Source organism: Lontra canadensis, unplaced genomic scaffold, assembly GCF_010015895.1.
Source record: "Lontra canadensis isolate GAN:19392208 unplaced genomic scaffold, GSC_riverotter_1.0 scaffold125, whole genome shotgun sequence".
In the NCBI taxonomy this organism is placed as follows: Eukaryota; Metazoa; Chordata; class Mammalia; order Carnivora; family Mustelidae; genus Lontra; species Lontra canadensis.
In genome coordinates this window covers 3138042-3165711 of record NW_022631119.1, presented here as the reverse complement: position 1 = coordinate 3165711, position 27670 = coordinate 3138042, and the positions used below count along the sequence as shown (strand labels likewise).

Sequence of the window (27670 nt, the reverse complement as noted above, 5' to 3'; positions counted from 1 at the left end):
AGTACCAGGATTACAAAAAATACATATCAAGAACCAGAGAAAATAACAAAGCAAGTGATAAAACACAATCAACAGACACCCAATGGAAGATGACATACATACTGGAATTACTCTACCTGGATTTTAAACTACCAAAGCTCATCTAAGATGAATAGTCTGATAACTACAAAAGTCATTAAATCCATAGTTTACAGTCTTCAGAAGAAGAAATCTCTAGGCCTGTATTAAGGTTCTCCGGAAAAACAGAACCCATAGGATACAAAAGGAGATTCATTATGAGGAATTGGCTCAGGTGATTTTGGAGGCTGAGAAATCCCATGATCTTCCATCCACAAGCTGGAGGAGACCCAGGAAAGCCAGTGGTGTAATTTAGTCTGAATCTGAAGGACAGAGAATCAGAGGAGCCAGTGATGTAAATCCCATTCTGAGGGCAGATTAGACAAGATGTCCTAGCTTAAGCAATATGACAGAAAACAAAGGGAGAATTCCTCCTTTCTCCACCTTTTTTTCTATTCAGGCCCTCAATAGATTAGATGATGTCCACACACTAGACCCAAACCTACTTTACTGAGTCCACTGATTCAGATGCTTATCTCATCCTGAAACACCCCCAGAGACACGTCTAGAAATAATGTTTAACCAGGTATCTGGGCATCCCCTAATCCAGTCAAGTTGACACATAAATTTAACTATCACCTCTTGTCAACTTGGTACTCATACTGCTCTCTTTAACCCTTAATTAATCTCCAAATAAAAACACTAACAAGGTCATAATTTCACCTACCAGGATACAACTATCCTATCTACAACCAAAAACTCAGTAACCCCTTCCCCAGAAGAGGATGAATATTTGGGGGTGATCTTTACTCTTTTCCAAGATACCCTGTAACTTCAATACTATGATGAAAAATAATACTTAAACATAAACACTATTATATAAGGCCAATGCTTGAATACTATGATATAAAGTTACATGATAAGGGAATAAGAAAGAGAAGAATACAAGGCTAAGCACCCACACGTTCATAACAAAATAAGGAATACTCATGACAATTACATTCCTCATTTCTGTAACTGGTCACATGACCATGGTTTTTTCACCTGGTGGAGTGACATAAACTTTCATTCCTCAAGGGTCTGGATCATTAGTAGTCCTGACTGGAACAGGTTGTTGTTTACCATTGACCTTAATCACAGGGCTATGGTAATACTAATAGGTGCCCTAAGGGATCTTTGTATTCCAGACATACTCTTCCTTACCTCCATTGTGGAGTAGTCCAATCTCTCCTTAGTAGTCAGGAGTAATGGCCCCAGCCAACACTTACTCTATTCTTTGCCTGTTGATTCAGAGGTATGAGGAAGCCGAAGAGGCTGGGTCGCCGTCTTACCTTCAAGTTCATTGGAATTATTGTTGTGCCTCCTGATGGAAGCAGTGCCCATTCTGGAACTAAGACCACTAGGCCAGCAGGGCATCCAGTCATGGGAATAGGAAGCAAAAATTTTGCTAGTGGGTCACTAAGGGGTACAGTGAGTGATACTCTTCCCATTTCCCCCTGTGAAGGAAAACCTACAGTTTTCCCCTACTGTGTGTTTCTTCTCTTTTGGTCTCCTTTACTACTCATATAGAACACTCACTTCTGACACTTCAGATCACCATGGGTGAGTCTTTTCTCTCAAGTAATTCTCCACAACAGCAACTGGATGTACTACAATTTAACTCAATTCTAACACTATCTGCTTGGAGATCATGTCAGATACCACGAGCTAAAGGTTCAGTCCCACAATACTGCTCACCCTTTCAGATGCCAATTGCTAGTAGTAGGTGTCCAAATTACCCAAAACTTCTGTCCAATTTGGCTACAAATTGAAGGTTCCAAGAAGGGAGGGGCAGGTCCATGGCTCAGTCCATTAAATCTGCCTTCAGCCCAGGTCATGAAGGTTCCTATGACCTCCTGTTTCAATTAATTTGCTAGAGTAGCTCATGGAACCAAGGGAAACACATTTACCAGTTTATCAAAGGACATGATAAAGAATACAGATGAAAAGCAAGATGAAGAGGACACATTGGGTAAAGTTTTAAAGTACCCCAAGCATAAGAACTTCTGTCACCATGGAGTCGGGGCACATCACACTTTTGGTGAGGTATGTTTGCAACCTAGAAACCCTCTGAACCCTATAGTTTGGGTATTTTCATGGAGGCTTCATCATTTAGGCATAATGGATCATTAACCCCATTTCCAGCCATCTACTTCGCAAGGAAAAAGGGGTAGGTCTGAAAATTCCAAGCTTCTAATCATGGTTTGGTCTCTTCCAGGACCAGTCCCCATCTGGAAGTCATCCAGTACCAGACCCAGAGTTGCCTCATTAGAACAAAAGACACCACTATCACCTAGGAAATCACAAAGGGTTTAAGAGCCCTGTGTCAGCAACCATGTGAAAGACCAAATATTAGAACAAGAGATGCTCATATCGTTATTACTTAGGAAATTACAAGTTTTAGAAGCTCTGTGCCAGGAACCAGGAGCAAAGACCAATGTATATATTTTCTATTATCTTACACTACTCCTTGACCCGCATATCCATGAATTATGAATATTGGAGAAACAACCCTATATCAGATGCTGATTCAGAGCATATACAGACTGCAAGACTTTCACACCCAGCTGGTGCTATAATTGCATCTTTGAAGTGTCATTCCATCATTCAACCAAGTCAACTGTTTCAGATTGTTGGGAAACATAAAATGATCAGTGAATTCCATCAGCATGGACCCACTGCTGCACTTATTTTGCCGTGAAGTGAGTTCCCTGACCAGAAGTAATGCCGTGAGGAATACCATGACACTGGATAAGGCATTCTATAAGTCCACGGATGGTAGTTTTACGAGAAACTTTGCATGTAGGAAAAGTAGATCCACATCCCAAGTAAGTTTCTATTCTAGTAAGGTCAAAACGCTGCCTCATCCTTGATGGTCCAATGTAATCAACCTGCTTCCAGGTAGCTGGCTGCACACTCCAGGGAATGGTGCTATACTGGGGAGCTCAGTGTCTGTTTCTGTTACTGGCAGACTTAACACTCAGCACCATAGCCAGGTCACCCTTGCCGACTGGAAGTCCATGTCGCTGATCACATGCATAATCTCCATCCCTGCCACCATGAGCACTTTGTTCACAAGCCCATTGGACAATGACAGGGGTGGCTGGGGGGAAAAAGCTGTTAGCTACAGAATAGTCCATTCCATCTACTTATTAAAATCCTCCTTTGCTGAGGTCACTTATTTATATGGGACACAGGTATCTTCAATTTTTTGCCCTGATTCAGAGATCTATCCACCTATCTCTTCCCCAGATTTTATTGCTCAAATTTCCAATCATGTTCCTTCCACTATAATACTATACACTATATCCATTCCCACCCTTGTTCCTGGATTTGTCTGGATAAGTTAGGAAACTCAAGTAGTTCTTTTGGACTAGAGCACTCCTCCTCATGGGTCACACTTCACACTGCACTTCTAGGAGCCTGCTGGGACTTGAGTCTGGTGATTAGTCTGCAAAGAAAAGGTGATGGTTGTGGGGGCTTCTATTGCCTTGCATGGCCACTGTCTCAAAGGGAGGTCATTACAGTTTCTTCAGGCAATGAATAGTTAATTCCATAAGATGGGAATGTAAAGACTGATGCCACTGTGGGTGGGGATTCCACTGTCACTAGGAATGGAAAGGCCATGTCTGCTGATGAGGCTGCTTCCACTGGTAAAGAAGACTCAGAATTTAGGAGCTCAATGTCCCAGCTACATCAGAGCCTTCCCACTTGTCCCTGTGCCATCTTATAGGATTCCATTCTTTCCCAATCAATGCCCTCACTTTAATAGCATTTTAACACCACTTAACTATTCAGTTAAGAATTTTCCAAGTATCTGTTCTTTCTTCTTGCATTTTAATCAGCCAGGGAGCCAAGGAGCCAAGCCATATCTTCATTTTCATTACTCAGTTCTACTTCCCACAAAACATTAGACAGAACATAATTTTGCCAAGTTCTTTGTCACTTCATAAAAAGAAATGCCTTTCCTCAGTTTCCAGTAACATGTTCCTCACTTCCATCCAAAACCTCCTTAGTCCTTGCCTTTACAATCCGTATTTCTACCAACATTCTGTCAATAATGTATTCTCTAAGATTGAAGTTTTCTTTTCAGCTCTCTTTTCTGAGTATCACCAAAATCAGCACTTATGTCCTTATTTTTTGCATGCATCTAAAAACTCTCCCAGCCCTTACCTATTATTCAGTTCCAAAGCCACTTCCACATTTCTAGGTATTTGTTACATTAACACCCCACTTCAGGTACCAATTTCCATCTTACTGATTTTGGGCTGCTATAATGCAGTACAATGGACTGGGTGGCTTATAAACAAATTTCTCCCAATCCTCAAGGCTGGAAGTCTGACACCAGTGTGCCAGCACGGTTGGTTTCTGGTGAGAATCCTCTTCCAAAATAAAGACTGCCATTTTCGGGGCACCTGGGTGGCTCAGCGGGTTAAACCTCTGCCTTCGGTTTGGGTCGTGGTCTTGGAGTCCTGGGATCGAGCCCTACATCAAGCCCCACATCGAGCCCCACATCGGGCTCTCTGCTCAGTGGGGAGCCTGCTTCCCCCTCCCTCTGCCTGCCTCTCTGCCTGCTTGTGATCTCTTTCTGTCAAATAAATAAATAAAATCTTAAAAAAAAAAAAGACTGCCATTTTCTTGTATCCTCACATAACAGAAAAGTGTGAGAGAGCTCTCTGGGATCCCTTTGATAAGGGGACTAATCTCAATCAGGAGGGATCCACCATCATCACTTAATTACCTCCAAAAGGCTCCACTTCCTGTCAGCACATTGGGGGTTAGGATGTCAACATGAATTTTGAGCAGACACATTCAGTCCATTTCAAAGCCCAAATGGTTTCACTGGGAAATTCTACCAAATATTTAAATAATAATTAATGATTCTACACTACCTCTTCCAGAAATTGAAAGGAGGCAATACTTCGAAACCCATTTTTGAGGCCACCATCACCATGTTAGCAAAATGAGGGACAGCTGAATAAAACAAAACTACAGATCAGTATACCAGTATTCCTCATGAACAGTGATACAAAAATCCTCAAAAAAAAAAAAAAAAGATCCTCTGCAAAATATTACAACATCATAGCAATCACAGTAAATCCAGCAATATACTTATGTACTACTATGAAGTATGCACTACAAACAAATGGAATTTATTCCAGTGATGTAAGGCTTAGCCAATGTTTGGAAATTCATGAAGATAATCCATCATAACACAGGAAAAGAGAAAAATCACATTTTACTCATTATATCAACTGGTGAATATTTCAAGTAGAATTTCAAGGAAATACAGAGGGTTCCATGGCAGTGTTTCCAGATAACAAAGGGTTTTCAAAGTTCTAATTGGGACTGAGAGGAGAAAAAAAAAAAAAATCAAATATATGGTGCTGTCCTAAAAATGCAGTCTCAGAATAAGGATGAATCTAACTTAGCCTTTCTATGAAATAGCAGGGCTTCTAAGAATTTCAAAGTCATTTTTCCACAGCGGCCTCATAGGGAACCCCACACAAACAAGAGCCTGTTGATCTTTTGTCTGAGTGAACCCTAATAAAATCCATTTAAAATACAGTTGTTAAGACAACTAGCTTGGAACTTAATGAGACAGAAACAATACAAAGTGAAAGGGGCTTGGGATCCCAAAACATCTCCGGGATAAAAACAGTCTGAGAAATCTACTCAGCTGTAAACACGGGCTACCTTTCATGAAGGGGGCTCGGGTGCGGGGGTGGGGAGGGTGTGTGGAGCATGACTCGGGGTAGAACCAAGACCTCAGGATGCAAACATGCTACTTAGGAGCAGAAAGATACTTAAATTGGATTCTGTATTATGTAATAATGCAACCCACTGGATATCACAACAGAGAAATTCTGTGAGAGACAAAATAAATTACATTCTTTTTAAAAAACTAAATCTTCAGGGGTGCCTGGGTGGCTCAGTGGGTTAGAGCCTCTGCCTTCAGCCCGGGTCATGATCCCAGGGTCCTGGGATTGAGCCCCGCATCAGGCTCTCTGCCTGCCTCTCTGCTTACTTGTGATCTCTGTCAAATAAATAAAATGTTAAAAAGAAAAAAAACAACAAAAAAAAAAACCTAAATCTTCAAAACCTCATGTGTATTTTACACTTTACCATCATTTTAATTCAAACTAGCCACAATTCAAGTGCTCAATTTTGAGTGCTCAACATATTGCTGTTAACTATCTTATTAGACACTGAAGGTCTAGTCCATTAATTTCCACATTTAGGTGTAGTAATTGCTTTTAAACTCATTCTTTAAACATATGAAGTACTATGGGACAGGCATGGTAACAGAGGTAGTAACAGGTGAACTAGATAAAATCTGGACCCTCAGTTTTTATTTCCCAAAGATGATATAGCATATTTAATATACCAATGTGCAGAGCTTTGACAACATCCACAAATTTTGTTATGTAATAATTTTTAAAAAATCATTTACTTCAATTGGGTTATAATACCATAGCTAATTTTATCTTTAAAATAATATTATGGGAAAGTTGAAATACATGAAAGTAGAGAAAATAGCAAAAACAAAATAAACAAAAATCATTTACCCAAGACTCATCTTACCAGCACTCTGACAAACAAGTTATCCATTCTAATTTTTCTTTTGCATAAGCATTTTTTAAAAGTTCCAGACATTAACATCGTCTTGTGTATAAACTTACCTCTAACATTTTTACGTAACCACGATGCTATTATCATACCTAACAAAAACATAATTTTTAAATATTATCTAATGCTGTCCATACTCCCATTTCCCCAATTGTTATAAAAATGTCCTCTTTACATGTTTGTTCAACTCGTGAATCTAATTCATTACATTTGATTGGTATGCATTTCTTCAGACTCATTTAATATCTAAGAGTCCCACCTCCCCCTTTTCAATGCCATTTTATTGCTTGAGAAGCTAGGTCATTCATCTTGCAGAATTACTCACATTTTAGATTAGTTTAATTGCTTCTTCTTGAGTCATGTTCTTCTATTCCCTGAATTTTCTCTAAAGTGGGAGTTAGATCTTGATGCTTAGATTCAGGTTCAATATTTGAGGGCAAGATGCATATGCTTTATTGTAACTCATTGGGGGTACAAAGTGTTTTATCCTACTTTTCATGAGATTAAAATCAATTGATGGGTATCTACTGGTCTTAACCTCTACTGAGAATTGTGCCTAGATCCACTATTTCATTATGTGCTGCAAAACTCTAATAAAGAATTTTAGCTCATCAACTTCTAGTTGCCCTAAAATATAGTTCAATAGGAAACGCAGGCTAAATGACTTTCCTTTCAATTATCATTTTTGGGATGAGTTAGTGCCCTAGCAACATCCATAGGTATATTATACAGATGGGAAGAATAGATGTGATACAATAGATAAGATCAAAAGCTCTCCTATATTTACTCCTTTAAGAGTTTCTTTCTAGAACAAATTTCCTAAAGTTTAACATGGTTTTTAATGCTGAGGAAAGGCTTTTACAAATTCGTAAAATTAATATATCCTTTTCTTCAAATAAAACCTCTTATTTAGCTGAGTTCTAAGCATGAAGCAAAAGGGATTCCTATATTCAATAACTTCCCCTAAAACTTATTTTCTGATGCCCTTTAATACAAAATTCACAGTAGAAGGCTTTCCTATAATTACTTAGTTACATTATGAATTCGCTGATGGTAAGTTAGATGGGAATGTTGTCTAAATGCCTTTTTACATTCCTTACATTTGTATGGTTTTTCTCCAGAGTGAATTCTCTGATGTTGAATAAGTGATGAATGAAGTCTAAAGGCCTTTCCACACTCCTTACAGTCATAGGGTTTCTCACCAGTATGAATACTCTGATGCTGAGTAAGTTGTGACAGCAGTCTAAAAGTCTTCTCGCATTCCTTACATTTATAAGGTTTCTCACCAAAATGAATACTCTGATGTTGAGTAAGTTGTGAAAACAGTCTAAAGGTCTTCCCACATTCCTTACAATCATAGGGTTTCTCTCCAATATGAATACCTTGATGCGAAATAAGTTCTGAGTAACGACGAAAGAACTTCTGACATTCCTTACATTCATAAGGTTTCTCACCAGTATGAATTCTCTGATGGAGAGTCAGATGATAGCCGCGACTAAAGGTCTTCCCACATTCTTTACAATCATAGGGTTTCTCACCAGTGTGAATTCTCTGATGGAGAGTGAGTTGTTGCCGCACCCTAAAGGCCTTGCCACATTCCTTACATTCATAGGGTTTTTCACCAGTATGAAGTTTGTGATGTACTCGAAGTCCTGTACTACACAAAAAAGCCTGCCCGCAGTCCTTACACTCATAGCACTTCTCAGCAATATTAAGTCTCTGATGTCGTGTAAGGTGTGCATACTGCCTAAAGGTCTTCCCACATTCCTTACATTCATAGGGCTTCTCACCAGTATGAATCCTTTGATGGAGATTAAGTTGTCCTCGCACTCTAAAGGCCTTCCCACATTCCTTACATTCATAGGGCTTCTCACCAATATGAGTTCTCTGATGTACTCGAAGATCTGCACCACATGTAAAGATCTTTCCACATTTTTTACATTCGAGGAGTTTGTCAGAAGTGTGAATTCTCTGATGTCGACTAAGGTGGGCACATTGTCTAAAGGCTTTTCCACATTCTTTACATTCATAGGGCTTTTCACCAGTGTGAATTCTCTGATGGAAAGTAAGTTGTTGGCGCACTCTAAAGGCCTTCCCACAGTCCCCACATTCGTAGGGTTTCTCTCTATTATGAATTCTCTGATACAGAGTAAGAGATGTGAGTTTTCTGTAAGTGGGCATTTTTTTCACTTGCCTGAAATATCCTTCTTGAGGATTTTCTTGTCCCTCAAACTTTTTATATTTATAATCTTTTCTGATAAAGGAGTCTTCAAGGCCACAACTTCTAATTCTTCCCATTATCTCCCACGGAGATAAATTCATTTCATAAATATCCTTTTCTTGAAATAACTTTTTAGTGTCATATCTGGATTCTAAATCTGAAAGAAAACAAGATAAATACATGCTATCTTCTTATTCTAGAAAAAGTAAACCAGCAAATAAAAACTTTGTAATAGAAAAAAAAATAGAAAACTCAGTTGAAGTAAATGAGCTAAAAACCTCTAACGTAATCATGTATTTGATGCAGTTAGAGAATCTTTACTTGAATTATTACTTATTTATTAAAAGATTTTATTTATTTATTTGAGAGACAGAGAGTGAGAAAGAGCGAGCGAGCGTGCACACAAGAGGCGCACAGGGAGAGGGGGAAGCAGGCTCCCTACTGAGTAGAGAGCCCAATGCAGGACTCGATCCCAGGACCCTGGGATCATGACCTGAGCCACAGGCAGACGCCTAACTGACTGAGCCAACCAGGCACCCCCTTAAATTTTTAAATGATTACTCCTTTTAAATAAAATAATGTACAAACATCTTATCATGAATAACATGGCTTCTGTTTACCATATCACCTCGTCATTGTCTCCTTTGTTCCCTATACTCCTATCCCACTAGCCTCCTTTCAGCTCCTAGAATATGTCATAATCTTTCTATTTCTTAGAGCTTTTCACTGGCTATTAAACCTCCCAGAACTGCCAGCTTGCATTCTCCACATAGTTGGGGTCCTTTTATCCTTTAGGTACCATGTTAAAAATCAGACCGTGCTGATTCCATCTAATTTATATCCTTTACTTTCTATCCCAGTAGAAATTTGTTCCTTGTTTCTTAACACTCTTTCAATTTTGTTTTACATACATATTCATAAATTTTCCTACTTTTTTATACTCTTTATTATCACAAAGCAGAACAAATTATAAAACTCATCCTATGGGGAACCAGTCTGGCTCAGTTGGTGGAGCACGTGACTCTTGATCTCGGGGTTGTGAGTTTGAGCCTCACTTCGGGTATAGAGATTGCTTAAAAATAAAATTTTTAAAAAATAAAACAACTCCTTCTATAAAACTTAAAGGTTTTCATTAAAAAACAGAACATTCCCAATGTGGATATAATGAAACGTACACTCTCATATATGCCCCTGACACTTAGAAGACATGCCAAATCAAGACTACGTATTGAATATTCTCAGCTTGGATACTACAGCATGAATGCTGAGCTGTAATCTTATGATTTGTATAAACAAAAAGTCAGCCATATTTGTGCCCAAATTTGTTTATACTAGTTCTTATCCCTGCAAGCAACTAAGACAATCATTTCTATAAAAACAAAGCTGAATACTTTAGGATCTTGTTCTACTTTAAACAAACTGAAACTAGAAATAGCCTTCACACTGTATGTGTGATCTCATCAAGAAAGAACTGGCTGGACCTACAATGAAACAAAAGGCTGAATTTAGGGAGACAAACCATAAGTGACTCTTAATCTCACAAAACAAACTGAGGGTTGATGGGGGGAAGGGGGTTGGGGGGGGGGTGGGGTTATGGACATTGGGGAGGGTATGTGCTATGGTGGGTGCTGTGAAGTGTGTAAACCTGGCGATTCACAGACCTGTACCCCTGGGGATAAAAATATATTATATGTTTATAAAAAATAAAATTAAAAATAAATAAAAATTTAAAAAATTAAAAAAAAAAAGAGCTGAATTTAAATATCAAAAGATTGGCCTACGTTAAGAAATGTTAATGTTACAACTTTTAAGATATATGTAAAATATTTAACCATTTAAAAGTAATAAACCAGGGGCGCCTGGGTGGCTCAGTGGGTTAAAGCCTCTGCCTTCGACTCAGGTCATGATCCCAGGGAGCCTGCTTCCTCCTCTCTCTCTGCCTCTCTGCCTACTTGTGATCTCTATCTGTCAAGTAAATAAATAAAATCTTAAAAAAAAAATAAAAGTAATAAACCAAACACTAGTTTGGATTCTACTGAATCAAGAACTTTAGTAAACAACGCCAATGTGCAAGCAAAATACTAGCCCCTCTTAGATCAATATAAAAGAAGAAACGTTATTTCCATTTGCAGTGTATCAACTTTAATTAAAAAGAAAATGAGGAGCATATTACCTGGTTATAAAATTAATTTGTTTCCCAAGGTATGATGTCTTTAATCACCTTTTTTCTTTTGTTGATACAAGAGGATATGGGATATGTATTTATGACAGAGGCAGTTTTAGTCACATTAACACCAGGGCTAATGTACTAAGAAATCTGTAAATATTAAAACCCTATGACCATGTGAGTTGTACTACTCAGAATCAATGCTGACCAAATATTGAGTAATCCATACTGAATTCCAATAAAATACTAAATAATCCTCATATTCTGCCAATAATCCTACTATTTCAACAAGAAATCAGAAGCAATTGAAAGAAAAACATGTACTCTTCCCTTCACATTATTCAACCGAACTGTGTCCATATCCTTTTCATATGTATGGGTTTTCTTCATAAATTGGCTCCTACTCCTTCCTATCTACTGAAGGCCATTCCTTACAAAATTATCCTCTCTCCATCAATTTTCTTCTCTTTGAAATCATTCCCTTCAACATATAATTATGTTCTAATACCTCACATCTTAAAAGACATTTCCTATATCCCATAAGTGTGCTTTTATGGCAGAATTTCTCCAAGACTTGCATATACTTGTAGTCACTGCTCTCTCACCTCTCATTTTCTTATTATTTTATCTCCCAATAACTTTAAAACTTTACTACAGAGTATCTCTAACATACACAAAAGTAGGATAATGAATATCCGTGCATCTATGACCCAACCTCAACCACCACCAACCCGTGCCCAATCCAAGCCTGTATGCACACCCCAATCCACTTTCCTCACATTATTTGAAGCAAATTCCATATACTAATTTTTTCTGCTTAAAGGATTTATTTCTAATCATATACTATTATCCAAACCTAAAAAAGTGAACAGTAATTCTTTAAGATTATAAGAAATCAGTGTTCACACTTCCAATCATCTCAAACATAAAATTTTAAATAATTCAAAAATAGTAAATTGATCCCCCCAAAAAAGTCCATAGAGTACAAGAGATCTTTTACATCTTTTTTTTTAAAGTTTATTTATTTCACAGAGAGAGATCACAAGCAGGCAGAGAGAGAGATAGAGGAGGAAGCGGGCTCTCTGCGGAGCAGAGAGCCCGATGCGGGACCCGATCCCAGGACCCTGAGATCATGACCTGAGCCGAAGGCAGAGGCTTAACCCACTGAGCCACCCAGGCGCCCCTCTTTTACATCTTTTAATCTAAAGGTTTTCCTGCTTTCTTTCAATTTCCCTTATAATTTATATGTTGAAGAAACTATTTTTTGACCCTTTAGGATTTCCTATTTCTTAATTTTGCTGACTATAATGCCAAGGTGCAGTAGAACATGTTCCTCTTTTTTTCTTTCTTTTTTTTTTTTTTAAGGTTTTATTATTTATTTGAGAGAGAGAGAATGGGAGAGAGACAGCATGAGAAGAGAGAGGTCAGCCGGAGAAGCAGGGAGCCCGATGTGGGACTCAATCCTAAGACTCTGGGATCATGACCTGAGCCGAAGGTAGTCGCTTAACCAACTGAGCCACCCAGGTGTCCCATTCCTCTATCTTCTTCCCATAAATTGATAGTTGCCTTTAGAAACTCATCAGACGAGAACCAATTTTACTGGCAAAGTTATTTCGTAGGTGATACTGTATCCTTTCACTAGAAGAAATAGGTCTGATTATCCCCATTTCTGTGATGTTATCAGTATTGATGTTTAATGCCCAGATCCACCTGTTCATTATGGGTTCCAAAATTTCTAATTCTGTCATCTTTCATTTATTTATTTTTTTTTTTTAAATTGGTCTTTTTTTTTTTTTTTTAAGATTTTATTTATTTATTTGACACAGAGAGAGAGATCACAAGTAGGCAGAGAGGCAGACAGAGAGAGAGAGAGGAAGGGAAGCAGGCTCCCTGCTGAGCAGAGAGCCTGATGTGGGGCTCGATCCCAGGACCCTGGGATCACGACCTGAGCCGAAGGCAGAGGCTTTAACCCACTGAGCCACCCAGGCGCCCCATCATCTTTCATTTATTAAGAAAAACATCCCTCTATCTACTATTGGTACATTTCTTATAAGAAAAGGAAAATACTTCTTTTCCTTTACATTTCCTGAATTAGTTAAATCTCTAGTAGTTTCCAATGCTGAACAATTTGCTATTAGTATCACCGAGAATTTGTGGAATTAAGCATATTTTATGTGTTATGTCACATTGCAGTTATGTGCATAGATAGTCAAGTGGTTCCATCTTTGACCAGCTGGAGCCTCTTATAACTGGTTCCTCTTCTCTGACCACCCTATCTAAAGTTACCCCTTTCAGCCATCATAATTCTCCATTTTCTTATAATACATACATTTCTTCATAACTTATTCACTTCATGATATTTGGTAATCCATTTGTTTATCTATGGATTGTATGACTTCCCTACTACAATGTAAACTTCATGAAAAGAGAACACTGGAGAAATATATATACAAAAGATGAACCGGGGGTGCCTGGGTGGCTCAGTGGGTTAAAGCCTCTGCCTTCGGCTCAAGTCATGATCCCTGGGTCCTGGGATCGAGCCCCGCGTCGGGCTCTCTGCTCAGCGGGGAGCCCGCTTCCCTTCCTCTCTCTGCCTGCCTTTCTGCCTACCTGTGATCTCTGTCTGTCAAATAAATAAATAAAAAATCTTTAAAAAAAAAAAAAGATGAACCGAAAATGAATTCGATCCAAAATACAGGTAAAATGGTTGCCATTATGAAGTTTTCCCCCACCGAAATGACAGGGAAATATGAGAGTGAAGAAACAAGTAAGTGGAAGTATAGATGAAATTTCCTTGCAGGCTCATGCGGAGATCTAAGTTTTCTTCCCAAGTTTCAGGTCTTCTTTTCATTATCAACGTGTATGGGGTGTGTCTCCTTGCCAACCAGCAGGCTGTGCCAGGCCAGAACCACGAATCTCTGCCTGATTAGCATTTACTCACCTAGGCTCCTTCTTCTTCTCTCATCCCTCACAACCATCCAGGGTTCTTTCCCTTGCTCTAGTAGGGTGATCACATCTGGCTTAGAAATGGAACATCCTGCTTGAAAAAACATAATGGTACATAATAAAGAGAGAATTAACTTGATCGAGCCTTCAGAACAAAAAGAGTAATGGGACTGAAAAACATTCGTATTGGTGTTACTTCAGGACCACAAAGAACAATAAGAACAGAGAAGTAGGAACACTGTCTTACTTTAATTTAAACTCATACAGAGTCTCTTTCTTGAGAGGAAGTAATGATTTTTTGGGTTTTTTTGAGGAAGTAATGATTTGAGAACATTGGCTTCAAATCCTGCCTCTGCCACCTGGGTCACTATGGCCTCAGTTTTCTCAGTTGTTAAAAGGAGGTATTATGTCTACCCATTGGACTATTGTAAGGTTTGATTTTATAAATGTAAAGTGTTTGGATGAGTGCTTAGTACATAGTAAAGACTGTACATACTTATCAGATACTTTTATTAGGTATTTTGCTAAGAGGAAAATAATTAGTTTCTTACCAGGATATACATCTAATATTAAATGCAAAAATTCATATATTTAAACTTTTAATCACAAATCAATTAAAAGGTAGTTATGTCTGCTGTGGTAAACTGAATGTGTCAACTTGAGTTTTAACAAACTGTTGACTGAACCCAGCAACATGTATGTTGTACAAGCTTTTTAAATAGATATGGGGAGCCAGAACCTCTAGTCTTCCCACTCACATTACAAGTGAATAACAGATAACAGGCCATCCAGAGCAGTAAGAAACCTGATTTCTTTGACAATGGTTTTGCTGTGAAGGGTCTGAGAATTTATATCTAGCTGTCACTAAAGAGGAGTAATTACAGAAAAGGCACAGAAAGACATAAAGGTCACTGGATTATGGGGGAAGCTAAAGTGCTATTTAATTGCTTAACAACAACAGGTGCCCATTCCTAACTACAAAGAAGATATTCAGCTAGTTTCTAGGAAGAAATTCAGCCCTGTGGATTTCTAAATTATATGACACAGATAAGCTTACCCACTGACACCAAGTTGCTATAGTTCTCTAGTATCACATCTCTGTACAAATTCCTCTGATATGAGTTCAGGCATTCCCACTCTTCCTGAGAAAAGTCTACGGCCACATCTCTGAACATCACCAAATGCTGAAATGACAAACCCGTGTATTATTTCTAAAATTATTTATTTCTCTAAAGGGCCAATGTTTAAGCTTTGCATGCCACATATGGTCTGTTTCATATCCTTCCCCTTTCCTTTCTTTTTTAAAAGAATTCTTTCAAAACATAATGAGCTCAAAGGCTGGAAAAAAAAGGCCAAGGAACAAATCTGGCTCACAAGCTGTAGTTTGCCAACCACCACTAAAGAAAATACTTCCTATATACCACCAGGTACCTAATTTTACTTATTTCTAGGTATGTTCACATAGTTGATCAGAATTTCACAAGTAACTGAAATAGTGTTCATAAGAACACTGCTTGCATTGGGCCTAAGTGGGCCTAAAAAAATTCTCAATAAATGTATGCTTTATTCTAACCTCTCTTCCTTAAAGGATTAGGGGGAAAAAAACAGATGGATTTCCTTTCCTCCAAATGAACCATTAAATCTCTATTTTTAAAAAGTAGAGTTTGTGTGAAATTAAAGAATTTCTTCCAGACCTGACTTCATCACTATACCATTAGCATTTGTCTTTGTTATAACAAATACTTTACTGAATGTTTTTAATTTACTAAAAAATAGTCCATTTGTGTTAGACTTAGGAATGATTATATTTAGGTATTTCTATACTTTTAAAGATATTAAGTTATATTTAGAATTTAGGTTACACAAAATCTCTGAAGTTACAATGTCCAATATGCTGGTTTATACATGTTATTATCGAATACTTAAATTGTGGCTAGTCCAAATTTAGATACGCTGTAATTCAAAAATACATACCAGATAAAAAACTTTAGAAAGAAAAACAAACATAAAACATCTCAGTAATTTCCATATTGACTACACTTTTGAAATGGTAACATTTTGGTGCCATATATATATATAAATTTTGGCTATATTGAGTTAAATAAAACATTAAAATTAACTGCATGTGTTATTTTTTAATTTTTTAATGTAACTTCAAAAAAGTTCAAGATTATATAAGTGCCTCGCATATTATTCTATACTTTTTATGAGACTGACATGCTGCCTACTGCCCTTAAGAAAGTACTAATTCTACATTTTAAAAATGCCCCACTAGAAAATTTTAAATTATACAGGTCACTCACATTATAATTCTTTTGGACGATGCTACTCTAGTGTTCACCACTAATAAGAGTCTAAGATCAAACAATTCCCTCTAGGGACTTCACTTCTATCTTATCTCTGCTCTAGACAAAGACTGAACACAGTCAATACACTGAATAATTTGGTCAACAGATACATGGACATGGGTGAAAAAGAGTGAGGCACATGGGAGGGGCCTGGCTGCCTGGTTCCATCCCTTACTAGAATGGGAAAGACTGGGGAGAAGCTATTGGATAGGGCTCTTAGGAACTTTCTGGATAGCTAATGAGGATTTTCACATAACCTTAAAAACATTACAGTGCTTCAAACAGAAACACCAACTTACATGAGCCATGATTTTAGATTCCAAGAACTGGTCAGTTTTCCTCAAAGGTCATTTATTGGAGAAGCAGAGTCCACAGAAGCTAGAGCTGGGGGAAGAAGGTAAAGCTGTAAGAACACAATTGCCTCAGAACTCTCCAATTTTAAAACGTCACACTATTTCTCCCTTCCTACACTCCTCCCTGCTCCAGCACACAGACAATGAGAGATAAGAGATAGTTTAGAAAAATATATGTCCTCCTCAAAACCACAGGAAAATCAGTTGCACAAGGACAAACAGAGAGCAGAGACTTGCCCCGGAAGATCATGTCCAGACACTTTAGAGAGGGTTTCCAGTTAGTCCCCTACCCTAGGGAGGATGATCTGGACCTGAGCACGGGCTGCCCAGGCCTGTCCTGAGCAGATCCATCTCCCTCCATTCCCACCTTCCCAGCTGAGAAGTGGTTGTTACATCATCTGAACCAGACATCTTTCCAAGACTCAGGAATGTGGCTGGCCTCCCTAAATGTAGAAACAGAAAATACTCTGGGGGCACCTGGATGGCTCAGTGGGTTGAGCCTCTGCCTTCGGCTTGGGTCATGATCTCGGGGTCCTGGGATCAAGTCCGGCATCTGAATCTCTGCTCAGCGGGGAGCCTGCTTCCCACCCCCTCTGCCTGCCTCTCTGCCTACTTGTGATCTCTGTCAAATAAGTAAATAAAATCTTTAAAAAAAAATACTCTGGACAGGAGTTTCCCAAACTTTGCTAGACACTGGAACTGCCTGCAGATCTTTTTTTTTTTTTTTTAAGATTTTATTTATTTATTTGACAGACAGAGATCACAAGTAGGCAGAGAGACAGAGGAGGAAGCAAGCTCCCTGCTGAGCAGAGAGCCCGATGCGGGGCTCGATCCCAGGACCCTGGGATCATGACCTGAGCCGAAGGCAGAGGCTTTAACCCACTGAGCCACCCAGGCGCCCCTGCCTGCAGATCTTTAAAATATACTGATGCCTGGCTCCTATCTCCCAAACATTTTTTTTTAAGATTTTATTTATTTATTTGACAGACAGAGATCACAAGTAGGCAGAGAGGCAGAGAGAGAGAGAGAGGGAGGAAGCAGGCTCCCCGCTGAGCAGAGAGCCCAATGCGGAGCTCGATCCCACAACCAGAGGCCCAACCCACTAAGCCACCCAGGCGCCAAACATTTTTATGTTTGGAGCCTGGGTGGCTTTGGCGCCACTCCCAAACATTTTTATTTCATTAGTATAGAGTGTGACCTGGGAATCAGGATTTTTAAATCCCCCCTCAGATTTTATAAAATTTCTGACAGGTCATCATAACGGGCAACAAAGTTTGATGATTAAACTTTGTGTACATCAGAATCACCTGGAGGGCTTATTAAAACACAGTTTGCAGGGCCTCACTCTTAGAGTTTGGGATTTAGTAGAGGTGTAGGGTTGGGCTTGAGAATTTGAGATTCTAAAAAGTTCCCAAGTGATACTGATGTTGCTGGTCCTATTGACACAATTTGAGAACTACTTGCATATAGCCCACGCTAGCAGAATTTATCATGACAAAACTATACTTGCACACTGGAATCCCTCCCTGGGGGAAGGGTGAACTACCATTCCCAGACCCTCAGAGCTCACCAGTCACCATTTGCCTATTCAGAATCATCAATACTAACTGTAGAATCTCATTTATCAACCCATCTCTCTTGGTACCCAGGCTGGGAAAAGTGAATTTGTGAAACCTAAGCATGACTAATTCTCTAGAAAGTAGAATTAACTTAGTTAAAACTCACTAGTGGGGTACCTGGGTGGCTAAATGGGTTAAGCCTCTGCCTTCGGCACAGGTCATGATCCCAGGGTCCTGGGATTGAGCCCCATATCAGGCTCTCTGCTCAGTGGGGAGTCTGCTTTCTCCTTTCTCTCTGCCTGCCTCTCTGCCTACTTGTGATCGCTCTCTGTCAAATAAATAAATAAAATCTTAAAAAAAAAAAAAAACAAAAAACCTCACTAGTACTAAGGAAATGCATATTAAAGGAACTGGACTGGGAGATTTGAAAAATTGATGATACTTATGACTAAATGGAAGGGAAATGGACACTACTATGAGTATGATATAGAAAGAATGAAAAAATATGTGTAAAGTATTTATAATGGGACCAAAAAAAAGCTAGAGAGAACCTAAATATCCTTTAGCAGGTTAAATAAATTATCGTGCGTTCACACAATGGCACTAAAAACCCACTAAAAATGGGGATGCCTGGCTGGCTCAGTTGGAAAGCATATGACTCTTAACCTCAGGGTCATGAGTTCAAGACCCATGGTGAGTGTAGAGGTTAGTAAAAAAAAATAAACGAACATTAAAAAAATAACTTTTTAATTAAAAAAACACTAAAAATGAAGGTAAAATTCTATTTGATATCGTAGAAAGATGATCACTACAAATTGTAAGAAGAAGGTAGGTTAGAAAATAATTTTGGGGGGTGCCTGAGTGGCTCAGTGGGTTAAAGCCTCTGCCTTCAGCTCAGGTCATGATCCCAAGGTCCTGGGATTGAGACCCACATCTGGCTCTCTACTCCACAGGGAGCCTGCTTCCTCCTCTCTCTCTGCCTGCCTCTCTGCCTACTTGTGATCTCTGTCTGTCAAATAAATAAATAAAATCTTTAAAAAAAAAAAAAGAAAGAAAAGAATTTGGCGGGGGCGCCTGGGTGGCTCAGTGGGTTAAAGCCTCTGCCTTCGGCTCAGGTCATGATCCCAGGGTCCTGGGATGGAGCCCCACATCAGGCTCTGCTCGGGGGGGAGCCTGCTTCCCCCTCACTCTCTGCCTGTCCCTCTGCCTACTTGTGATCTCTGTCTGTCAAATAAATGAACAAAATCTTTAAAAAAAAAAAAGAAAAGAAAAGAATTTTATACTGTAATTGTGTATTTGACAGAAAAACTACATACATACACATACATGTACACACAGGTTCATAAAACAATCTGGGAATGGAGTTAGAATAAAATTTTATTGTGTTACCTCTACTTGATGATATCCCAGGTGATCTTTATCTTGTTCTCTAACAGTTTGTATCACATACCTGGACATAAATTTAAAATAGTTCCGCAAGGAATATTATATTACAAAAAGCCCCAAAAGTTACATCATTGCTATCCTTTTCCCTAGCTTCTAAAACTACCTCTCTCAGCTATTTCTTTTGGTATTTAACTCCATACATTTAACATGCTACTATTTTTACTTCTGAATTTTTAGTTTTAGTCACTCTTTGCTGAAATTAAAATAATTTTGTTTTTTGTAAGCTTAGTTTTCTAGGAAATTATCATTCATTCATTTCTTAAACTCTCACCCAAATCAGGAGGACGAATGAAGTTTTTGGCATAACAAAGCAGATTGGTCTATTTCATGTTGTGAGAATCCTTCAGAAATTCAGCCAAACACTTCAGAGTGTCACCTGTAACCCACCTGGTAAAAGGCAATGCTGTATTCCGTAGTTTTCCTCTCTCTGAGATCCTGCCTAACCATGAAGTGAAAAGTTGAGTAAGTAATAGCACACAGAAAGCCTGTTGAAGGAATTGCTCAGGCAGTTTGAACATTACTGCCCAATAGCTTATTTCTTATGTGATTTATAAAACATCCATAAAACAGAATACTAAAGTTATCATTAAATACTAAGTTCTAGAAAACTGTTAAGGAATAGAAAGTATTCAAGATACACTGAAAGAAAAAAAATCAGTTTATAAAACAATATATAATATTAGTTGTTTTAAATCATTAATGTGAAACAAACCTCAGTAGATGGGGAAAAATTTCCCTATTTCCATTCTGACACTTACAATAAGTCTCTCAATTTAAATGCTATTTCTATCACAAGAATTATAATTACTTGGAAGATTTCTCAAATAAGAAGGGGGATGCTGGGATTTTACTTTTCTCCATATACCCATGATTATAAAATCCATGAGGGTACTGAATGTCTCTCAAACTAATAACTAGAGGTGGTCTTGATTTCTTTTAAATTTTCTATTAGGGTTATCCCATTATTTGGAAATAAAACCATACACAAAAACACATGCTTGTAGAAATATTTTGAGAAAATATGCTGTAAATATTAATAGTGATTATTTCTGGATGTTGAGACCATGGATTTTAATTTCTTCTCTTTTAGGTCCCTTGGTTACTTATTATTTTACATGCCTGCATTAACTCCACCAGAAATATTGTTTTAAAAAGCCATTCCCGGGACGTCTGGGTGGCTCAGTTGGTTAAGCGGCTGCCTTCGGCTCAGGTCATGATCCCAGAGTCCTGGGATCGAGTCCCACATCGGGCTCCTTGCTCAGCAGGGAGCCTGCTTCTCACTCTGCCTCTGCCTGCCACTCTATCTGCCTGTGCTCACTCTCACGCTCTCTCTCTCTCTCTCTCTCTCTCTGACAAAAAAATAAATAAAATCTTTAAAAATAAATAAATAAATAAAAAATAAATAAAAATAAATAAATAAATAAATAAATAAAAAGCCATTCCCCAGGGCACCTGGGTGGCTCAGTGGGTTAAAACCTCTGCCTTCAGCTCAGGTCATGATCCCAGGGTCCTGGGATCAAGCCCTGCATCAGGCTCTCTGCTCAGCGGGGAGGGAGCCTGCTTCCACCTCTCTCTCTCTGCCTGCCTCTCAGGCTACTTGTGATCTCTGTCTGTGAAATAAATAAAATCTTTTAAAAAAAAAAAAAAAAAAGCCATTTCCCGGGGGGCACCTGGGTGGCTCAGTGGTTTGGGCCTCTGCCTTCGGCCCAGGTCGTGATCTCACAGTCCTGGGATGGAGCCCTGCATTGGGCTCTCTGCTCAGCAGGGAGTCTGCTTCCCTCTCTCTCTCTGCCTGCCTCTCTGCCTACTTGTGATCTGTCAAATAAAAAAATAATTTTTTTTTAAAAAGCCATTCCCATTAAAAAGAATTTTTTATTTCTCACAGTCATTTTTTATTTCTTATAGTCATTAAGAAACTGTCATTAAATAGGCCTACATAAATGGTAACAACAAGGAAATCAATGTGACTGAAAGAATAATTCCTACCAATTCTTTCTTTTAAATTCCTACCAATTCTTTCTTTTAAATTCCTACCAATTCTTGAATACGGTCTCTCACCAATACCTGAGATCCTTCTGTGAAGGATCGCAATGCTTTTCCAAAATGATTCTGACAGAGAAAAACAAATGCTTATTTCACAGCAGCTGCTCAATAACTTGAGCTTAACCCTCCCAGGCTCCAATGAATACACCAGTTATTAAATCCCTGCAATGTGGGCGCTGGGTGGCTCAGTGGGTTAAGCCTCTGCCTTCAGCTTGGGTCATAATCTCAGGGTCCTGGGATCCAACCCCGCATCCGGCTCTCTGCTCAGCAGGGAGCCTGCTTCCCCCACCCCCTCTCTCTGCCTGCCTCTCTGCCTACTTGTAATCTCTATCTGTCAAATAAATAAGTAAAATCTTAAAAACAAACAAATAAATAAATAAATCCCTGCAATGTATCTTATAAATTGTGTTTAAGATACATATATAACAAGGGACGCCTGGGTGGCTCAGTGGGTTAAGCCTCTGCCTTCGGCTCAGGTCATGATCTCAGGGTCCTGGGATCGAGCCCCACATCGGGCTCTCTGCTCAGCAGGGAGCCTGCCTCCTCCTCTCTCTGCCTGCTTCTCTGCCCTACTTGTGATCTCTATCTGTCAAATAAATAAATAAAATCTAAAAAAAAAAAAAGATACATATATAACTTAACAATTTCACAAAGATTTTTATTCATAAAGATACTTTTCAATATTATATTATATACATATATATTTTCCTGATGATTAACTAAATTACTAATAAATGTAATTTTTAGTATTGCATAACATTCTACCACAGGGATGGAGTGTGAGTTACTTAATCATTTCCATATTGCTGGATACTACTTTTATAAAAGGTTATCCCAAAAGCCATTCCTAGTTATCCCAGATTTTTATTCTACAGTAGTAAGAATCAATCTTGTTGGGTCTTATATAACTTTGATGATATCATGAAATGATAGACTTCCTCCCCACCAAATTACCTGCTGACAAATATATACAACAATCCTATACATAATCTTAGATTTTTGTCATCCTGAAAACCTATAAACAGAGTCCAAAGACTTCACATTAAGAATCTCTCTTTTTCAGGGCACCTGTGTGGCTTAGTGGATTAAGTGTCTGATTTCAGCTCAGGTCATGGTCTCAGGGTCCTGGGATGGAGCTTCCCCCTTGGCCCAACTCTCCCCATGGCTCCAAGTTCACTGGAGCTTCTCCCTCTGCACCGCCCCCCACCACTCCTGCACATTCTCTGTCTTTGTCTCTCTCTCTCTCTAATAAATAAAATCTTTTTCTAGAAAAAGAATCCCTGTTTTGGTCCATTCCAGTGTCTAATTCATTTTCCTGCTTGCAAGCATCCATCCTAATTAATCTCACATTTTCGTTACTCTTTTTTTTTTCCTAAGATTTTTATTTGACAGACAGAGATCACAAGTAGGCAAGAGAGGCAGGCAAAGAGAGAGGCGGGGCGGGGGTGGGGGTTGGGCAGGCTCCCCGCTGAGCAGAGAGCCCTATGTGGATATGTGGGGCTAGATCCCAGGACCCTGGGATCATGACCTGAGCCGAAGGCAGAGGCTTTAATCCACTGAGCTACCCAGGTGCCCCACATTTTCATTACTCTTGAGAATACAGAAAGCTGATATGGAATGACTAAGAATCATCATTTAAAACCAACAGCTAATATTAGTTAAGCACTCTTCTAATGTGCCTGGTACTCCTCTAAGAACGTTAAGATATTAATTTAGGCAATCTTTAAAACCACCCTGTGAGGTATATATTATTGTAATTCTGGATTTACAGATGAAGAAACTGGGACTAAAAATATTGCTTAAACTCAGATTTAAGTAGCAAGCAGGATTCAAATTCCTTTAATCTAGGTTCAAAAAAAATTTTTTAAAGATTTTATTTATTTATTTGACAGAGAGAGAGAGATCACCAGCAGGCAGAGGGAGAGGGGGAAGCAGGCTCCCTGCTGGCTCCATCCCAGAACCCTGAGACCATGATCCCAGCAGAAGGCAGAGGCTTAACCCACTGAGCCACCCAGGTGCCCCTAGGTTCAAAATTCTTAAACACCTTATATACCTGAGTCTACTGAAAACACAGCCCAAACAAATTCATGCTACAAACTTTCAGTCATAAGATGAGTAAGTTCTGAAGACCGAAAGGACAGCATGGTTACTGTATAATACACCTAAGATTTGCTAAGAGAGTAGATCTTAAGTTTTCTCACCACACACAAAAGTAGCTCTGAGGTGATCTGACTGTGATAAACATTCCATTCCACAATGTATACATATACTGAAGCATGTTGTACACCTTAAATATATATCATTTTGTATTTGTCAAAAATAAGCAAAACAAACCCATGCAACCAAACCTCTAACCACATCTGCCTGGTAGCAAAAATTTACAATCACGGAGTCCCTTGGAAAAAAATCCCCATCCCTAATCTGGAATCACTGAAGGTATCTAAACAAACCCTAAACTACTCCTTAAGAAACCACAGTTGAAAACAAAGCACGAACACTGACTTCCCAAAGCGGTATTTCCACAATCAGAATCCTTAAGAAAAAGTGCTCACAAAGCAATTGAATATATAGCATACGGTTAACTAACAGCAGAATTGCACTAAATGGACATTAGAGAGCGTTACCTATTAATTAGGTCCCCTGCCGTTAACTAAATAGGGAAATCTTAAAGCCCAAATCGATGAATAGACCATTCTTAAGCAGCACATTCCAAGGGAAGAAAATCAAGAAGCCCAGTGTTCTGAAAATCAAATGCATTTCACGGAAACAAAGAAGCAGCAGAAACTCACACAGAACCTGGCTTGCCGAGGCGCCGAGGCGATTCCTTTCACTTCAAAGGCCTTCTCCGGAGACTGGCAGGGCTGGGGAAGCAGACAGTGTTCATTAACACCCCAGGCTTTTCTTGATCGGTTAGAAACCACCCTCCGTGCCCTGCGACCCTCCCTAACCACCAAAGGTATGCACAAACGTAAATGAGAGGCAAATGTGGAAAGGTTTCCGGTCACCCGTGTCCAGGTTCGCGGCTCTGCACGGTAGTTCGGACATCGCTACTGCTTACCCCGTGGAACGGCCCACCGCGTTGTCTTCTGTCCAGCGGATACTCCAGACCTCAGAGGTCAGCCCTGAATCTAGCTCCAGCGTTTTCAGGGGACCTTTATTCTGGGGCTCCACCTCCGACTGCCCTCTACGGCCGGGCCTAGGTGGTTGAGAAGACCGAGGAGCGTAGGACCGCAGGGTCTCGCATTGCAGAATAGGCCGCGCCCACAAACCGGGCCCGGCCCCGTTACTGCCGCACGAGTTTAAATCCACCCGGTCCGGGTCTCCTCACTCTGGAGGAATCGCCTAGTAGTCCGAGCCCCCAGGACCCACCCCCGGTCCGGTCCGCAGAATCTGGCCCTTCCCGTACTCGTTTCTTTCCGAAAAGCAGCGGCCACAGCAAAGCCTGGCTCCGCGCGCTCCTGCAGCCACCGGCTCCGACGACCACCCAGCCTTCAAATCTCCAAGCTTCCAGATAGCCTATCGCGGCACGAGTGCGCACGCGCGCAGGGGGCGGGGACAAGTGTCTTGGTTCTTCAGGAAAGCCTGGCCGGGAAGAATGGGGAAAGGCCGTCAGCTTTCCAAGTGGCGAAGTAGAGTTCCGGCAGGGCCAGGGTTTCTGAAGCCTGCAAAGGTGACCCTGTGAGTGACCGGTGCAACCGAGGATAATCCGAGCCTGTTCCCTTTTTGGAAATGTAGTCCAAAATCACTGTGTATTCTAGCTTTCTACTTTGGGCTCTTGGCTCGGTCCCCCCGTTTGTGCCGCGAACACCGCCCTCGAGCACCAAGCGCTGAGGCTTCGGGAAGTTGTTGTTTCTGTCCACAGTACGCAGGCGCGGGAGTAGGTTGGGGGCGGGGCGAACCCTGAGCTTTACTGAGGTTGGGGAGACTCTTGGAGCAACAACCATTGGAGCTTGCTCCTGGCTTGGGGCCTATCCAGATCTTTATTTAGGCTTGAAGGGATGACCCTGAGTGATAACCAGTGCTCTGCTCATGGTTCATGTGTTGTTTCCTGGGGTACTGGCGTGGTGTCTCGAATGCCTGAGTTGTGTGATCGAAGACTGGGTTTGTTTTTTCCTGCTTGGAGCTGTTTCCTCGCATATGTGCCAGTCTTTCGATGCACCCAGAAGGACTGGGAAGGCACCACAGAGAACACTGTGCGTGATTATTCCTGTGATGCCAGGTTTGTCTGAAGTCTCTGTGGTTTGTGGCATTAAAAAGTAATAAAAAAGTGAAAGTCTATGGAGTGAATCAGAAGATCTAATTGGCTTTTATGAACTATTCGTGAGTTGGGCAGTAACCCTACTAATAAATAGATATTCCCAGGAGTTTTACAGAATGGAAAATTTTAGAGGCAGGATGGTAGGGCAAGGAAATTATTAGCAGAATAAAAGAAAGGGTTGTTTCACGCCACGTCCTCTTTTGGAGGGAAGGGAAGAGACAGGAGTCTTATTTTTCAGATTACCTTTCTAGTGCTAATCAGGAAGTTTCAAATGGACTATTCAAAGGTCACATATCTGGGAGTAGTTAAAACTGCAATTGCTAATTATTTAAAATTGTTAATCTTTGCTTGCTCCCTGTGGGTAAGTGATTCCATTTGGGGGCCTGTTTCTTTTATAATTGTGAAGTGCCTCAAAGTGTATGTATCACTGAAAGTGGCTGTTCTGTGAAGGAAGGAAACCAGAGAATGTCACCTCCATATATACCTTTTTGACATAAGAATTATTTTGAATTGGAGGCAATTTATAAGCATGAAAGTCAGGAAAAGCGCTCTCTTCCCTCCCCCCACTTCTGCCTAAACGCAGGGTATACATTCTCCCTTATTGGAAATGACTCTAGACTCTTAGCCCATAGAGGGCACCAAAGGAATCTGCAAATAAACCGTACTCCATTAATTCCTTTCACAGATTGCCATCCTTGAAAGCCTAAAACTGCTTTAATTATCCTATCATTTCTCTAAAAACTTATTATTTGTTGAATGCAAAGCCACCACTTTTGAGTTACTCTTGTTTTCTTCCATATGACCTGTGCATACATGTTAATAAATTCTTTGTCTCCTGTTAATCTGTCTTTTTTGTTACAGAGCCCCAGCTGAAAACCCAAAATGGGTAGAGGTAAAAAATTTTCTCTCCTGTAGCCCTATTGTGGTTATTTCTGGCATAGTTTTGATAGGCCTGCACTTCTGCTTCTTACTTTCCATGGACATTATGCTTGTGGGTGTAGGGGAGCAGAATTTGCCACTCAAAATATGTCTTCTTTAGCATAAGGATTATTTTAGGCTGATTATTTTTAAGAAACTGCAAACACAGAAGGTCTGAAACTGGGTAGAAGTTACTTATTGTAAGAAACATTTACTTTTAGGGCATTTGGGTGGCTTAGTCGTTAAGTGTCTGCCTTCAGCTCAGGTCATGATCCTGGAATCCCAGGATCAAGTCCCGAATCAAGATCACTAGTCAGCAGGAAGTCTGCTTCTCCCTCTGACCCTCACCCCACTTGTCTTCTCTCTCTCTCAAATAAATAAATAAATAAAATCTTTTAAAAAAAGAAACCTTTACTTTTATAAGGGAAATCTCCATTTGTAGGGGTGTCTCCCTTACTGTACCAAGAAGAAAGTACGTAAATTTCTAGAATATTATCAGTGGAGAAGGCATGGACTTAAATCTACATAACAACCTTATCCTTGTTGGGGCACCTGGGTGTCTCATTGGGTTACAGCCTCTGCCTTCAGCTCAGATCATGATCCCAGGGTCCTGGGATTGAGCCCCGCATTGGGCTCTCTGCTCTGTGAGGAGCCTGCTTCCCTCTCTTACTGTCTCTGCCTGCCT

At 39.8% G+C, this 27670-nt stretch overlaps 1 protein-coding gene across 7 annotated transcripts in view; it reads right to left on the bottom strand.

Moving 5' to 3' along the window:
• The window catches only part of ZFP30 (ZFP30 zinc finger protein), a 56426-nt gene extending 31171 nt beyond the window's left edge, over positions 1 to 25255 (bottom strand). The window contains exons 1-7 of one of the 7 annotated variants that reach the window (XM_032842099.1): positions 24868 to 25255; positions 24599 to 24670; positions 19710 to 19770; positions 16708 to 16792; positions 15118 to 15244; positions 14056 to 14154; positions 7791 to 9104 (exon numbers count right to left, since the gene is read on the bottom strand). In XM_032842099.1, the coding sequence (XP_032697990.1) occupies positions 7791 to 9104; positions 14056 to 14154; positions 15118 to 15244; positions 16708 to 16716 (1549 nt within the window). In that variant the 5' untranslated portion in view covers positions 16717 to 16792; positions 19710 to 19770; positions 24599 to 24670; positions 24868 to 25255. The other 6 variants (XM_032842093.1, XM_032842098.1, XM_032842097.1 and 3 more) reach the window with 6 other exon arrangements.
• Between the last annotated feature and the right edge of the window lie 2415 nt (positions 25256 to 27670).